Here is a 15,466-nt window from a genome sequence, read left to right on the forward strand (position 1 = left end):
GACATAAAAAAATCATTTATTTAGCTTTTGTCAAAATATGTTGACTTTCTGAATAATTAAGACCAGATCATCATGCATTATATGTGTCGCCCACTTTATACTACACATGAAAAATTCACTTTATATAATCTCCAAAATCAAATTATTTGTGATTTTGTGTTTTTTTTCTTCTTTGACTCCATTTACATATCATCTGTGGCAAAAATTAAATTCGGGGGATGAATTTCATCCTGTAAAATTTGGGAATATTTGCAAAACCGGCCATCCGCGGCCTGATATCTTGTTCTGTAAGGGTTTTCTCTGGAATTAATTTGAATTGCTGTAAGATGGTTGTAAAGAAAATGAATAATTCCATCCTGGCCAAACCTTCTCCAAGACAAATCCGTTTCCCTAATAAGAGAAAAACATGTTAGCTGCAAATTCTACTTGATTGCTTGGATTCCACCATAAATTGCACATACTGCATCCTTTTTCAGTTTATGATTTTATACCTCATTGTGTTTGCTACAAAGATCTATCTCTCTAATGATATGCATTGACTTTAATTAAGGGCTTGAATCATCATTTGCATCTTTTTAAGTCACTTTTCTTTTTTTCTCATGTAATAATCATTGAAGGTTTTTGTTCAAATTTCTTTGAAATTGCATACGCAGGTTTTTGAATTCAAAGATGCTCTTAATTTTTATATTTTACTTTTTTCGCGGCTTCTTTAAAATGCTGTACACAACTGTGACAACTAAGCAAAAACTTCTGTCATACAAAATAAAATCATACAAATAGGGGACTGTACTACATTTACACAAATATTTTAGACTTTTTAATAAGTCACATAATAAATGAATCAGCTGCAAAAATCAACAAACCATTCGTACAATGGCGAACAGAAAAAAAAACAGATGAACAAATAGAAAATAGACTTGAAGATATTGAAAATAATTGCAACTTTAAAGAAGAATTTTGCCCAAATACTGTAATAAAGGGAAAAAAAACTATAGACAGAAAATAAGAGCAAATACATCAATGATTCGGCCCTTAGACTTAATTTGGTTGTGCTTTTCTGAAAAATTATTACATTACTTACAACAATCTGGGCCTGAGGAATATTGCATGACTCAAGGATTCACTCATTGGAGTTCCCTATAATCAGTCACTGTCCCATAAGGCTCTCATCAGATAATACGGTGTTAAAGGGAACCTGTCAGCTGATTTATGTTGCTCAAATCATGGACAGTATGAATGAGAAAATGGCTCCTACATTATTATTTCAGCCTTTTTATTCAGTGCTAAGTTTATGGTCTTTACCAACAGGCTCACAGGGTAGAGAAATAGAGCAGGGTAGACAATTTCCAGAAGAACTTTTGAGCCTCGTTTCACTGGTAAAGACCATAAAATCCGCAATTAATATAAAAGTTCATACCTCTGGAACCACGTGGCAGATTTAAAGAAAAAAAATACTCAGGGGAGCAGCGGGAATAAAATAGGAGCAAAAACTGAACAATTTTGACCTGGTGACAGATCCTCTTTAATGATACTCAGCTGATAGACAAAAATGGCATACCTTCGGGACAAAATCAAATGTTTTTCAGCTCTTCTACAACCTTATTAATAATGCCACCATGGGAAACCTTGTGTAACGGGTCTGGGAGGTGGGACCTCTGAGCTACTATACAAAGGGGCAGTCCTTGTAAGGAAGCGGGTGGCTCCCAGGGAAGGTGGGCAGGTAGACACGGCAAGTGACAGGAACAGTCTCTGGGTAGAAGGGCAGGTGGTCACGGCAAGTGGCGGGGAAAGTCACTTGACAGGCGGGTGGTCACAGGAAGTGATAGCAGGGTAAGAGTCTCTAGACAGGCAGGTGGTCACGGCAAGTGACGGCAAAGCCTCCAGGTAGGCTATCAGGCGGGTAGCAGGTGAGCGCTCCCAGGTGAGCGGGTAAGAGTCTCTCGGCTGGCTGGCAGGTGATCACGGCAAGTGACGGCAGAGCCTCCAGGTAGGCTAGCTGGCGGGTAGCAGGTGAGCGCTCCCAGGTGAGCGGGAAAGAGTCTCTCGGCTGGCTGGCAGGTGGTCTCAGGCAGGTATCAGGTAGGTATCAGGCAGGTATCAGGCAGGTATCAGGCAGGTGCTTCCTGATCCGCAGGCGGACTGGTCCATAGACAGACTGGCGGATACTGGTAGACAGACTGTCGGAACGCAGGGAATGCAAGCAGGTAGACAGAGCTGTAAAACAGACTGGCAACGGGACATGAGGGCTGAAGCAGAGGGTGAAAGGCTTTGCAACAACTTTGCTTGGGCACCTCCATTTTGGAGGAGGTGCCTTATATATGGGAGCTCCACCGGCAATTGGCCGGGGACTCCTTAGGGCGGCGCGCGCAGTGCCTTTAAGAGAGAGGGAGTGCGCGCGCGCGCGCGCCCTAAGCACAGTGCCCGGGAAGCGGCGAGCGCTGCCAGCAGCGCGGGAAGAGGATACCGAGGATGGAGCAGGGAGGTGAGAGGAACGGCGTCTCTGCATAGCAGGAGGCAGGGACGCCGACGCTACAGTACCCCCCCCTTTAGGCCCCCCTTTTTAGGCCGGAGAGAAATTTATCAAGGATGAGTGGGGCATGGATGTTCTCCCGGGGCTCCCACGTTCTCTCCTCAGGACCAAACCCCTTCCAATCCACTAAAAAAAAGGTCTTTCCTCTTACCCTTTTGGTGGCCAGAATGCTCTCTACCTCAAACTCGTCTTCAGCGGAAACCGGAGCAGGAGGCGTACCTGTAGACTTGGAAAAAGAGTTAAGTACTACAGGTTTGAGGAGAGATACATGGAAGGAGTTAGGGATCCGCAAGTTGGCCGGGAGTTTCAATTTATAGGCCACCGGGTTGATTTGTTTGATAACTTTCAGTGGGCCGATGAACCGAGGCCCTAACTTGTAGGCAGGAATCTTGAGCCGGACATACTTGGACGAGAGCCAGACTTTATCTCCAGGACGGAATTGGGTCGGATCCAGACGTCTTTTGTCAGCCTGTTTCTTCATCCGCTCGGAGGACTGAAGAAGTGCTGATCTGGTACTCTCCCAAATGGAGGAGAATTCGCTAGCAAGAGATTCCGCGGCCGGATTATCCACCGAGGCGGAGACGGGAAACGGGATCCGAGGATGTTGACTGTAGACAATAAAAAATGGGGATTTGGAGGAAACGCGCTCTCGTGATTATTATAGGAAAATTCGGCCCACGGTGAAAGATCCACCCAGTCGGAATGGTGGGCATTAACAAAGTGCCGGAGGTAACTGGTTAAAATTTGGTTGATCCGCTCTACTTGACCATTGGACTGTGGGTGATAAGCAGAGGAGAAGTCCAAGGTGACCTCCAGCAGTTTACACATGGCTCTCCAGAAGCGAGAGGTGAACTGAACTCCTCGGTCGGATACGGTATGGAGAGGGAGACCATGAAGATGGAAAATATGATGGATAAAGTCTTTAACCAATTCAGATGCAGATGGAAGGCCCGGCAGGGGAATGAAGTGAGCCATCTTAGAGAAGCGGTCAGCGACCACCCAAATGACTGTACAACCAGCAGAGACAGGGAGATCCGTTATAAAGTCCATGGCTATATGCTGCCACGGGGCAGCAGGTAGGGGAAGAGGCAGAAGGTGGCCGGCTGGCAGATGTCTAGGAACTTTGTTGCGGGCGCAGGAAGCACAGGCTGAGACAAAGTCTATTACGTCATTGTGCAGGGTAGGCCACCAGTAATGCCGGGTAATAAGCAGGAGGGTCTTTTTCTGGCCAGCATGGCCAGCTAGCTTAGACGAATGTCCCCAGTGTAGGACTTTCTCACAATCAGGTACTGTTACAAACGTCTTACCGGGTGGAAGACGATTTAGACCCATGGGAGCCACCAGCATTACCTTGGCGGGGTTGATGATGTGCTTTGGCTCCTCCTCTAGATCGGAGAACAAAAAGGATCGGGACAAGGCATCAGCTTTGATATTTTTGTCTGCCGGGCGAAAATGAAGAATGAAATCAAAGCGGGCGAAGAACAAGGACCACCGGGCTTGGTGCGGGTTAAGTCTTTGGGCACTCTGGAGATAAGCCAAGTTTTTGTGATCCATGTAGATTATTACTGGGTGAAGAGCCCCCTCAAGCAGGTAACGCCACTCCTCCAGTGCCAACTTAATGGCTAACAATTCTCGGTCTCCTATAGAATAATTGCGCTCAGATGAGAAGAGTTTGGAGAAGAAAGCGCAGGTTACCATTCTTCCGGATGACGACTTTTGGGTGAGCACCGCTCCGGCTCCGGAGGAGGAAGCGTCTACTTCTACGATGAATTGTTTGTTGCTGTCCGGACGGTGCAGCACAGGAGCGGAGGAGAAAGCTTGTTTCAAAGACAGGAAGGCCTCCTCTGCCTCGGGTGGCCATTCTTTGGGATTAGCGCCCTTACGGGTGAGCGCAGAGATAGGGGCAGTCCGGGAAGAGAAGTGCGGAATGAAGAGGCGGTAGTAGTTGGCGAAGCCCAGGAACCGCTGGATAGCCTTCAACCCCTCCGGTCGGGCCACTTCTGGATGGCAGAAAGTTTCTCAGGATCCATTCGTAGACCGGTCTGAGAGATGATGTAGCCCAGAAATGGAAGCGAGCTCTGCTCAAAGAGGCACTTCTCAAATTTTGCGTAGAGGTGGTTTTGCCTGAGCCTGAGCAGGACCTGACGAAAGTCCCTCCGGTGTGTAGGGAGATCCGGAGAGAAGACCAAGATGTCGTCCAGGTATACCACCACACAGGAGTAGAGAAGGTCCCGGAAGATATCATTGACCAACTCTTGAAAGATGGCGGGAGCATTACAGAGACCGAAGGGCATTACGAGGTATTCATAGTGGCCGTCCCGGGTGTTGAATGCCGTCTTCCATTCATCCCCCTGACGGATACGAACCAGGTTATAGGCCCCATGGAGATTCAGCTTGGTGAAGATTCTAGCACCCCTCAGACAGTCAAATAATTCAGGAATGAGCGGAAGGGGGTATTTATTCTTCACCGTGATCTGGTTAAGGCCTCTATAGTCTATGCAGGGACGAAGTGAGCCATCCTTCTTTTTAACGAAGAAGAAGCCTGCTCCTGCCGGGTAGGTTGATTTCCGGATAAATCCCAGGGCCAGGTTCTCCTCGATATATTCAGACATGGAACGGGTCTCAGCAGCGGACAAAGTGTAGATACGCCCTCTGGGCGGAGTAGCGCCAAGTACCAAATCGATAGGGCAATCGTATGGTCTATGAGGAGGTAATGTCTCTGCTTCCTTTTTATTAAAGACATCAGCATAAGACCAATAGGGTACCGGCAGGCCGGGTAGATTGGCTGGGGGAGGAGAAGGACGGGCAGGACGAACGGGAACTAAACAAGTCTTATGGCAGTCCTGTCCCCAGCGAAGGACTTCTCCGGTCTGCCAATCTGCATGTCTCTGGAGCCAAGGTAGGCCAAGCAAAAGGGCATCAGAGAGTCCAGGTAGAACATGAAAGAAGATGCTCTCAGAGTTCAGCATTCCCACCTTCAGAGTTATGGGTTCGGTGATAAGTTGGATGGGATGCGGTAAGAGACCCCCGTCCACGGAGGCGACAGATAAGGGTTCGGCCAGAGGTTTGGTGGGAATGCGGTATTTCTCTACCAGGGACTGAGAAATAAGATTTCCGGCAGCTCCAGAATCAAGTTGAGCTAGTTCAAAGTAGCGGTTCTCCCCGCAGATGATAGAGACCGACAGCATCAGAGATGTAGAGGGTTTATTCTTGTCTAGGGCGACCTCTCTGAGTGATCCTAGACACAGGCGTTTCCCGACTTCTCCGGGCAGGAATGGATCGGGTGCTCCTTACTGCCACAGTAGAAGCAGCTCCCCTCGGCACGGCGTGACTCTTGACGGGTTTTGACCATCTTGGTCTGGTCGACCTGAATAGGCTCGGGTGAGTGCGCCTGGGGAGTAACAGAGGAAGTGACGGGATTCAGGAAGGTAAGAGCAAGGCGAGGAAACCTCCTCTCACGGGTGACCTCTTTGGTGCGCTCCTGGAACCGGATGTCAATCCGGGTGGCAAGTGTTATTAAATCTTCGAGAGAGGTAGGAATGTCCCGACCGGCAAGTTCATCCTTAATCCAGCCGGATAGACCTCCCCAGAAGACGGACACCAGGGCGTCGTTATCCCAGGCAAGCTCAGAAGCAAGGGTATGGAACCGTATGGCATATTGACCCACGGTGAGACTCCCTTGACGGAGGCGTAGCAGAGATGAGGTGGATGAGGTCTTTCGTCCTGGTTCATTGAAGACTTTCCGGAAGGCCGTGAGAAAGGCTGGCAGGTTGGACACCAGGGGGTCTCCTCTCTCCCATAGAGGATTTAGCCAAGCCAGCGCCTCCCCAGTGAGATGGGACATGATGAAGGCCACTTTGGCTCGGTCGGTGGAAAACTGGTGTGCCAAAAGTTCGAAGTGCAGGGTGCACTGGTTAATGAAGCCCCGTGCCTGACCGGGATCTCCACCAAAACGAGGCGGGACGGAAAGGCGGGGACCAGGAAGGGATGCCATGGTATTGATGGGCAGCGGCGCTGCCGGGGTAGTAGTTGTGCGAGTGGAAGCAGCTCCCGATGAGGCAGTCAGTGTGTCCAGGCGGGAGTGAACACTACGCAGGTGGCCCAAGATGGAGTCCTATTGGGACCTCTGACGGGAAAGTTCATGACATAGGTCCGAGAGTGAGGGAGCTTGGGTGCCACCGGGTTCCATGGCCCGAGCAAACTGTAACGGGTCTGGGAGGTGGAATCTCTGAGCTACTATACAAAGGGGCAGTCCTTGTAAGGAAGCGGGTGGCTCCCAGGGAAGGCGGGCAGGTAGACAGGGCAAGTGACAGGAACAGTCTCTGGGTAGAAGGGCAGGTGGTCACGGCAAGTGACGGGGAAAGTCACTTGACAGGCGGGTGGTCACGGCAAGCGACAGCAGGGTAAGAGTCTCTAGACAGGCAGGTGGTCACAGCAAGTGACGGCAGAGCCTCCAGGTAGGCTAGCTGGCGGGTAGCAGGTGAGCGCTCCCAGGTGAGCGGGAAAGAGTCTCTCGGCTGGCTGGCAGGTGGTCTCAGGCAGGTATCAGGCAGGTATCAGGCAGGTATCAGGCAGGCATCAGGCAGGTATCAGGCAGGTATCAGGCATGTGCTTCCTGATCCGCAGGCGGACTGGTCCATAGACAGACTGGCGGATACTGGTAGACAGACTGTCGGACCGCAGGGAATGCAAGCAGGTAGACAGAGCTCAAAAACAGACTGGCAACGGGACCTGAGGGCTGAAGCAGAGGGTGAAAGGCTTTGCAACAACTTTGCTCGGGCACCTCCATTTTGGAGGAGGTGCCTTATATATGGGAGCTCCACCGGCAATTGGCTGGGGACTCCTTAGGGCGGCGCGCGCGGCCCCTTTAAGAGAGAGGGAGTGCGCACGCGCGCGCCCTAAGCACAGTGCCCGGGCAATGGCAAGCGCTGCCAGCAGCGCGGGAAGAGGACGCCGAGGACGGAGCAGGGAGGGGAGAGGAACGGCGTCTCTGAATAGCAGGAGGCAGGGACGCCGACGCTACACCTTGTCATTATCTTGTAAGAATGTTATGTTTAGTTGAAATAATTGGATACATTATAGAGCTATAAGATAGACACTTAATATTCTTACTCTGTCCGTAGTCCGTTTAACATCCTGGAATGCCACCCACATCCTCATACAGCTATTCCACATTCATCAAACATGCCATCACTCATTAATTTTGCATGGGTCAACCAATTAAATACCTGCAGAGAATGGCATGTAGGTATCATTCTTCTTAAAGCATCCTTTGTTGTCTAAGAAATTGTTAGGATCAAACTTGTCTGGGGAGGCCAGTTTTGTAGGGTCTCGAAGAACTGAACACAACAATGGATAGACATCTGTGCCCTAAAACCACAAGGCAGAAAATTATGGTAAAAATTCATGGTTTCTTTAAAATGGCAACTTGTGCAGGTTCTACAGAAAAAAATCACCCACCCCACATCATAATACCACCACCATGTTTCCCTGCATGATTTTCTTATGGTGGGATGCAGTATTAGCTGCTTTATGCTAGATGTACTAGGATACTTTGTTGTAGGCAAGCTTCGTTGAGCATTGTCTGTCTAATGCATCACTAGTAACTAGTAGTGTTGAGCCACCCCCGTAGTGTTCGGGTTCGGTTCGGTTCGTCGAACACCGGGATGTTCGAGGAACTGTTCGTCGAACTGTTCGTCGAACACCTTAGAACACCGTCGAACACCGTTAAAACCAATGGCAGGCAAACAAAAACACATGGAAACACATAGAAAACACCTTCAAAGGTGTCCAAAAGCTGACAAACTGCTCAGAAGACGCTCTCTTTAAAAAAGCCGGCCGGCAATTCAGCAGCGGCATACACCGGTACCCGACAATTTAGACAAGAAGGAATAGAGCATCACACATAGATTAGATAGATAGAAACATGTCAGTCACACATATAAGAAGCACAGTGACAGTGTTGCTTACTGTACTTGTCATTTAGTGTAAAGGATTTATTTAAAAAAATAATAGTGTTTTCATGCACCGTCTCTTTAAAAAAGCCGTCCGGCAATTCAGCAGCGGTACCCGACAATTTAGAACAGAAAGATAGAGCATCACACATAGATTAGATAGATAGAAACATGTCAGTCACATATATATGAAGTACAGTGACAGTGTTGATTACTGTACTTGTCATTTAGTGTTAAAATAAAGGATTTATTAAAAAAAAAATTGGCTTGGGGGTCCCCGTAATTTTAGGCTCTAGCGGAGGTTATGCAGACGGCTGGGGCAGATGTTTGAAGCCTGGGAAGGGGGTAATACTCATGGAGCTTCCCAGGCTACTAATATCAGCCCCCAGCTGAATACTTAGCCTTTACTAGCTATTAAAATGGGGGACCCCCCCCCCCAAAAAAATGACGTGGGGTCCCCCCTATTTTAATAGCTAGCAAAGGCTAGGCAGACAGCTGGGGGCTGATATTAATAGCCCAGGAAGGGTACCATGAATATTGGCCCCCTCCCAGGCTAGAAACACCAGCCGTCAGCCGCCCCAGAAATGATGCATCCATAGGATGCGCCAATTCTGGCACTTAGCCTCGCTCTTCCCACTGCCCTGTAGCGGTGGCAGTGGGGTAATAGGGCTGGGGTTGATGTCAGCTTATAATGCCAGCTGACATCAAGCCCAGGTTAGTAATGGAGAGGCGTCTATAAGACACCCCCATTACTAACCCCATAGTCAAAGTTAAAAAAAAAAAACACAAACACCCAGAATAAAGTCCTTTAATTGAAATAAACACACAATTCTTTATTGTTCTAAATTAAACCATATTTACCACCACGCCCATTCCAGCTGAAGCCAACGATCTGCTGCAATAAAAGAAAAATAATAAAGCAACATCATCCTTACCTTTCCATGGTTCCCAGGACATCTTCAGCTCTGCTACATCGAGATGACAGGCTGGACCGCAGCAGAACACTGCCATCCAGCCTGTTATCCCGCAGACACTGAGAAGCGCAGGCATGCTTGCGCTCCTCAGTGTCTCGCTGTGACGGCATAAAGATGAGCCGACAATGAACTCGGCTCACCTCATGCACGTCACTGACAGCGTGGGAGAATTCTCCTGCACTCAGCGCTTCAGCGTGAGAATTTTCCCACGCTGTCAGTGACGTGCATGAGGTGAGGTCATATCCAATGAACTCAGCTCACCTCATGTACGTCACTGACAGCGTGGGAGAATTCTCACGCTGAAGCGCTGAGTGCAGGAGAATTTTCCCACGCTGTCAGTGACGTGCATGAGGCTGATATTTAAATTTGGCGGCAAGATCAGTGATTAGTCGCGCGCCAAGACCGTGACCAATCACCGATTTGGGCGCCACATTTAAATATCGGCCGCGACCAATCAGCACAGCTTTGTTTAAATGTGGATCCAAGATCGGTGATTGGTCGCGGCCGATATTTAAATTTGGCGCACAAATCTGTGATTGGTCGCGGGCAGCGTCCGCGACCAATCAGCACAGTAGTGTTTAACTTTGGCGGCAAGATGAGTGATTGGTCGCGGTCAAGACGGCGACCAATCACCGATTTGTGCGGCACATTTAAATAGCGGCCGCGACCAATTGGATGTCAGCGCCGCTCCCCGGTCCTCCCTTCACACCCTAGCCGCATGGATGTCAGCGGCGCTGCCTGTGCGGATACTTCCGCTGCGAGAACCCGGGACATGAGCGGGCGCTCGCAGCAGAAGTATCCCGACCCGCAGCTCCGCTCCCCGGTCCTCCCTTCACACCCTAGCCGCTGATGTCCCCACAGTATCCGCATGGTGTTACAAAGGTCCGGACATTTGTGTTAAAAATCGCTGATTGGTCGCTGGCGCTGCCCGCGACCAATCACCGATTTGGACGCCAAATTTAAATATCAGCTGCGACCAATCACCGATTTGGGCACCAAATTTAAATATCCTCCGCGACCAATCACCCATCTTGGCTCCACATTTAAACACCGCTGTACTGATTGGTCGCGGACGCTATTTAAATGTGGCGCCAAAATCGGTGATGGGTCGCGCCCAGCGTCGGCGACCAATCAGCACAGCGGTGTTTAAATGTGGAGCCAAGATTGGTGATTGGTTGCGGCCGATATTTAAATTTGGCGCCCAAATCGGTGATTGGTCGCGGGCAGCGCCAGCGACCAATCAGCGATTTTTAACACAAATGTCCGGATCTTTGTAACACCATGCGGATACTGTGGGGACATCAGCGACTAGGGTGTCAAGGGAGGACCGGGGAGCGGCGCTGCGGGTCTGGATACTTCTGCTGCGAGCAGTCGCTCATCTTCCAGCTTCTCGCAACGGAAGTATCCGACCAGGCAGCGGCGCTCCCCGGTCCTCACCAATACGATTAGCTGATTGGTCGCGCTCTCCGCACGCGACCAATCAGTGATCTTGGCGCTAAAGTTAAACACCGCTCTGCTGATTGGTCGCGGACGCTGCCCGCGACCAATCACCGATTTGGGCGCCACATTTAAATATCGGCCGCGACCAATCAGCGAGCTGGGCGCCAAATTTAAACAACGCTCTGCTGATTGGTCGCGGACGCCAGACGCGTCCAATCAGTGAGATTGGCGCCAAATTTAAACAACGCTCTGCTAATTGGTCGCGGATGCCGGCCGCGACTAATCAGCATTATTGGCGCCAAATTTAAACCCTGCTCGGCTGATTGGTCACGGTTGCCGGCCGCGACCAATCAGCAGTATTGGCGCCAAATTTAAACCCCGCTCTGCTGATTGGTCACAGTTGCCTTCCGCGACCAATCAGCGATTTTGACGCCAAATTTAAACACCGCTCTGCTGATTGGTCGCGGCCGGCGATTGCGACCAATCAGCATTATTGGCGCCAAATTTAAACCCCGCTCTGCTGATTGGTTGCGACCGCCGGCCGCGACTAATCAACATTGTTGCCGCCAAATTTAAACACCGCTCTGCTGAATGGTCGAGGTCGTGACCAATCACCATTATTGGCGCCAAATTTAAACACCGCTTTGCTGATTGGTCGCGACCACAACCTATCAGCATTATTGGCGCAAAATTTAAAGCCCGCTCTGCTGATTAGTCGCGACCGCCGGCCGTGACCAATCAGTGATATAGTCGCCAAATTTCAACACCGCTTTGCTGATTGGTCGCGGTTGCTGGCCGCGACCAGTCAGCGATTTTGGCGCCAAATTTAAACACCGCTCTGCTGATTGCGCCGGGTCTGCCGCATATATATTCTAGAATACCCGATGCGTTAGAATCGGGCCACCATCTAGTTTCATGAAATAATTAAAAAAAAAATTGACGTGGGGCTTCGCACTATATTTGTGTCCAGCCAGGTACAGCAGGCAGGAACGGGCTGCCCCCAACCACCAGCTGCCTATTTGTACCTGGCCGGACACAACAATATAGGGAAGCCCTTTTTTTCTTAATTATTTCATGAATTTCATGAAATAATTAAAAAAAAAAATACGTGGGGCTTCACCCTATTTTTGTGTCCAGTCAGGTACAACTAGGCAGCTGGGGGCTGGAATCTGCAGCGCAGGGAGGCCCAAGCTTTCTGGGTCCCCCCAGCTGCAAATTGCAGTCCGCAGCCACCCCGGAAAATGGCGCGTTCATAGAAGCGCCATCTTCTGGCGCTGTACCCAACTCATCCAGGGCCCTGGTGCGGTGGCTCACTGGGTAATAAAGGGGTTAGGGCCAGCTTGGCATTATCAGCTGGCCCTAAGCCTGAAATTCATGGGGTCACGCCAATATTAGACATGACCACTATGAATTTCTAGTAAAGTATTTAAAAAAAACACAACACCCAGAAAAAAGTCCTTTAATTGAAATAAACACACAATTCTTTATTGTTCTAAATTAAACCATACTTACCGTCACGCCCATTCCAGCTGAAGCCAACGATCTCCTGCAATAAAAGTAAAATAATAAAGCAACCTCATCCTTACCTTTCCATGGTTCCCAGACAGCTTCAGCTCTGCTACATCGAGATGACAGGCTGGACCGCAGGAGAACACTGCCATCCAGCCTGTCATCCCGCAGACACTGAGAAGCGCAGGCTTGCTTGCGCTCCTCAGTGTCTGGCTGTGACGGCATCCAGATGAGCCGAGGTCATGTCCAATGAACTCAGCTCACCTCATGTAGGTCACTGACAGCGTGGAAGAATTCTCCTGCACTCAGCGCTTCAGCGTGAGAATTCTCCTACGCTGTCAGTGACGTACATGAGGTCAGCTGAGTTCAATGGACATGAATGAGCTCACCTCATGCACGTCACTGACAGCGTGGGAAAATTCTCACGCTGAAGCGCTGAGTGCAGGAGAATTCTTCCACGCTGTCAGTGACGTGCATGAGGTGAGCCGAGTTCATTGTCGGCTCATCTGGATGCCGTCACAGCGAGACACTGAGGAGCGCAAGCATGCCTGCGCTTCTCAGTGTCTGCGGGATGACAGGCTGGATGGCAGCATTCTGCTGCGGTCCAGCCTGTCATCTCGATGTAGCAGAGCTGAAGCTGTCCTGGGAACCATGGAAAGGTAAGGATGAGGTTGCTTTATTATTTTACTTTTATTGCAGGAGATCGTTGGCTTCAGCTGGAATGGGCGTGGTGGTAAGTATGGTTTAATTTAGAACAATAAAGGATTGTGTCTTTATTTCAATTAAAGGACTTTATTCTGGGTGTTTGTGTTTTCTTTTAACTTTGACTATGGGGTTAGTAATGGGGGTGTCTTATAGACGCCTCTCCATTACTAACCTGGGCTTGATGTCAGCTGGCATTATAAGCTGACATCAACCCCAGCCCTATTACCCCACTGCCACCGCTACAGGGCAGTGGGAAGAGCGAGGCTAAGTGCCAGAATTGGCGCATCCTATGGATGCGCCATTTCTGGGGCGGCTGACGGCTGGTGTTTCTAGCCTGGGAGGGGGCCAGTATTCATGGCTCCCTTCCTGGGCTATTAATATCAGCCCCCAGCTGTCTGCCTAGCCTTTGCTAGCTATTAAAATAGGGGGGACCCCACGTCATTTTTTTGGGGGGGGTCCCCCATTTTAATAGCTAGTAAAGGCTAGGTATTCCGCTGGGGGCTGATATTAGTAGCCTGGGAAGCTCCGTGGGTATTACCCCCTTCCCAGGCTTCAAACATCTGCCCCAGCCGTCTGCTTAACCTCCGCTAGAGCCTAAGATTACGGGGAACCCCACGCCAATTTTTTTTTAAATAAATCCTTTATTTTAACACTAAATGACAAGTACAGTAATCAACACTATCACTGTACTTATTATATATGTGACTGACATGTTTCTATCTATCTAATCTATGTGTGATGCTCTATTCCTTCTATTCTAAATTGTTGGGTACAGATGCTGAAATGCCGGCCGGCTTTTTTAAAGAGACAGTGCATGAAAACACTATTATTTTTTTTAATAAATTCTTTACACTAAATGACAAGTACAGTAAGCAACACTGTCACTGTACTTCATATATATGTGACTGACATGTTTCTATCTATCTAATCTATGTGTGATTCTCTATTCTTTCTATTCCAAATTGTCGGGTACCGCTGCTGAATTGCCGGCCGGCTTTTTTAAAGAGACGGTGCATGAAAACACTATTATTTTTTTTGATAAATCCTTTACACTAAATGACAAGTACAGTAAGCAACACTGTCACTGTACTTCATATATATGTGGCTGACATGTTTCTATCTATCTAATCTATGTGTGAAGCTCTATTCTTTCGGTTCTAAATTGTCGGGTACCGGTGTATGCCGCTGCTGAATTGCCGGCTTTTCATGTTTCACTGTTGGCACTGTTCCCATCGATTTGGGCAATCACTGTAATGCCACAACCACCATGGCTGTGACATTACAGTGAGTGGCAGACAATCCCTGCATGATTGGTGCTCTAAATAGCGCCAGACATGCAGGACACGCTTTTGGTGCACGAACAGTTATCGAACATAACCTCTAACAGCCGAATTTTTTGCAAATCGTTCGGGTTCGTCGAACAACTCGAACACCGCCCAAAACAGCTCGAATTTGAGATTGGCGAACAGTTCTAGTCGAACACCGCTCATCTCTAGTAACTAGCACAAATATTAGTTATCTCATTATCCTACCTTAGGAATTGTGTATCCCTTGAAGGTAACATCTTTTGTTGTGGCATGGGGAACATTTACCGGGAGAATATCACAGAATCTCTGGATCTCATGTATTACAGCATCCATATATGGCATTTTGCTGCGGTCCTCAATATTTGGGATGCGGCTGTCACCAATCGCATGGTCTATTTCTTGATGTACTTTAGCTATGGAAATAATGTTTGGAAGGAAATAAAATTAGCTTAAGCTACAAATAAAGAATGAGTAGGTTTCTATAGAAATAGCAATAATGCAGAGAGAAAGGAAATATAATCCTATATAATATCTGCCTTCAAATTAAAGTTCCTGGGTGCCAATGTAAAATCTGTACCAGTGTCTTCACTTTTCATCTGACATTTACAATGCCGGTCTCCAAATTTGGGGACCTGGTGGACCCAGCTGGTTTCTAAGGCTCAGATGTTCTTGCATTCTCTGCAGCCCTCATAGTCACATCACCATCATCACCACACATCATCAAGATAAAGAATGTATGAATACAAAGTTAAATAAGAAAATAAGAGATTCCATATATGGGCTATATATGTTGTATGTGTCAAGGGTATTGTGAGAGAACGGACTCCATTTTGTGTCTGTGCCATAGCTTCTATGTCATGATGATCAAATAACACTGATGGTCGGGGAAGTTTCACATTTCTGTTCACACCTCTAATATTCCTATTGACTACATATTTCAGAGGGAACTTTTCCTTTGTTTGTGACACTATTTAAGTAGCTTGCATCAGATAATAAAGTGAAATCCAGAGTACACTAAACAAGGCTGCACTGTATTGATTTCCCGAG

At 48.5% G+C, this 15,466-nt stretch overlaps 1 protein-coding gene across 2 annotated transcripts in view; it reads right to left on the reverse strand.

The window, feature by feature from the left end:
* The window catches only part of LOC141154962 (cytochrome P450 2G1-like), a 96,871-nt gene continuing 81,405 nt past the window's right edge, over nucleotides 1-15,466 (reverse strand). For both annotated transcript variants that reach the window (XM_073641541.1, XM_073641540.1), the window contains 3 exons: nucleotides 14,645-14,832; nucleotides 7,759-7,900; nucleotides 1-390 (listed from right to left, as the gene is read on the reverse strand). In XM_073641541.1, the coding sequence (XP_073497642.1) occupies nucleotides 206-390; nucleotides 7,759-7,900; nucleotides 14,645-14,832 (515 nt within the window). In that variant the 3' untranslated portion in view covers nucleotides 1-205. The remainder of the gene's footprint in view (nucleotides 391-7,758; nucleotides 7,901-14,644; nucleotides 14,833-15,466) is intronic.

The sequence above is a fragment of the Phyllobates terribilis genome, unplaced genomic scaffold, assembly GCF_046119375.1.
Source record: "Phyllobates terribilis strain yellow unplaced genomic scaffold, ASM4611937v1 Scaffold_7__3_contigs__length_470593459, whole genome shotgun sequence".
Classification (NCBI taxonomy): Eukaryota; Metazoa; Chordata; class Amphibia; order Anura; family Dendrobatidae; genus Phyllobates; species Phyllobates terribilis.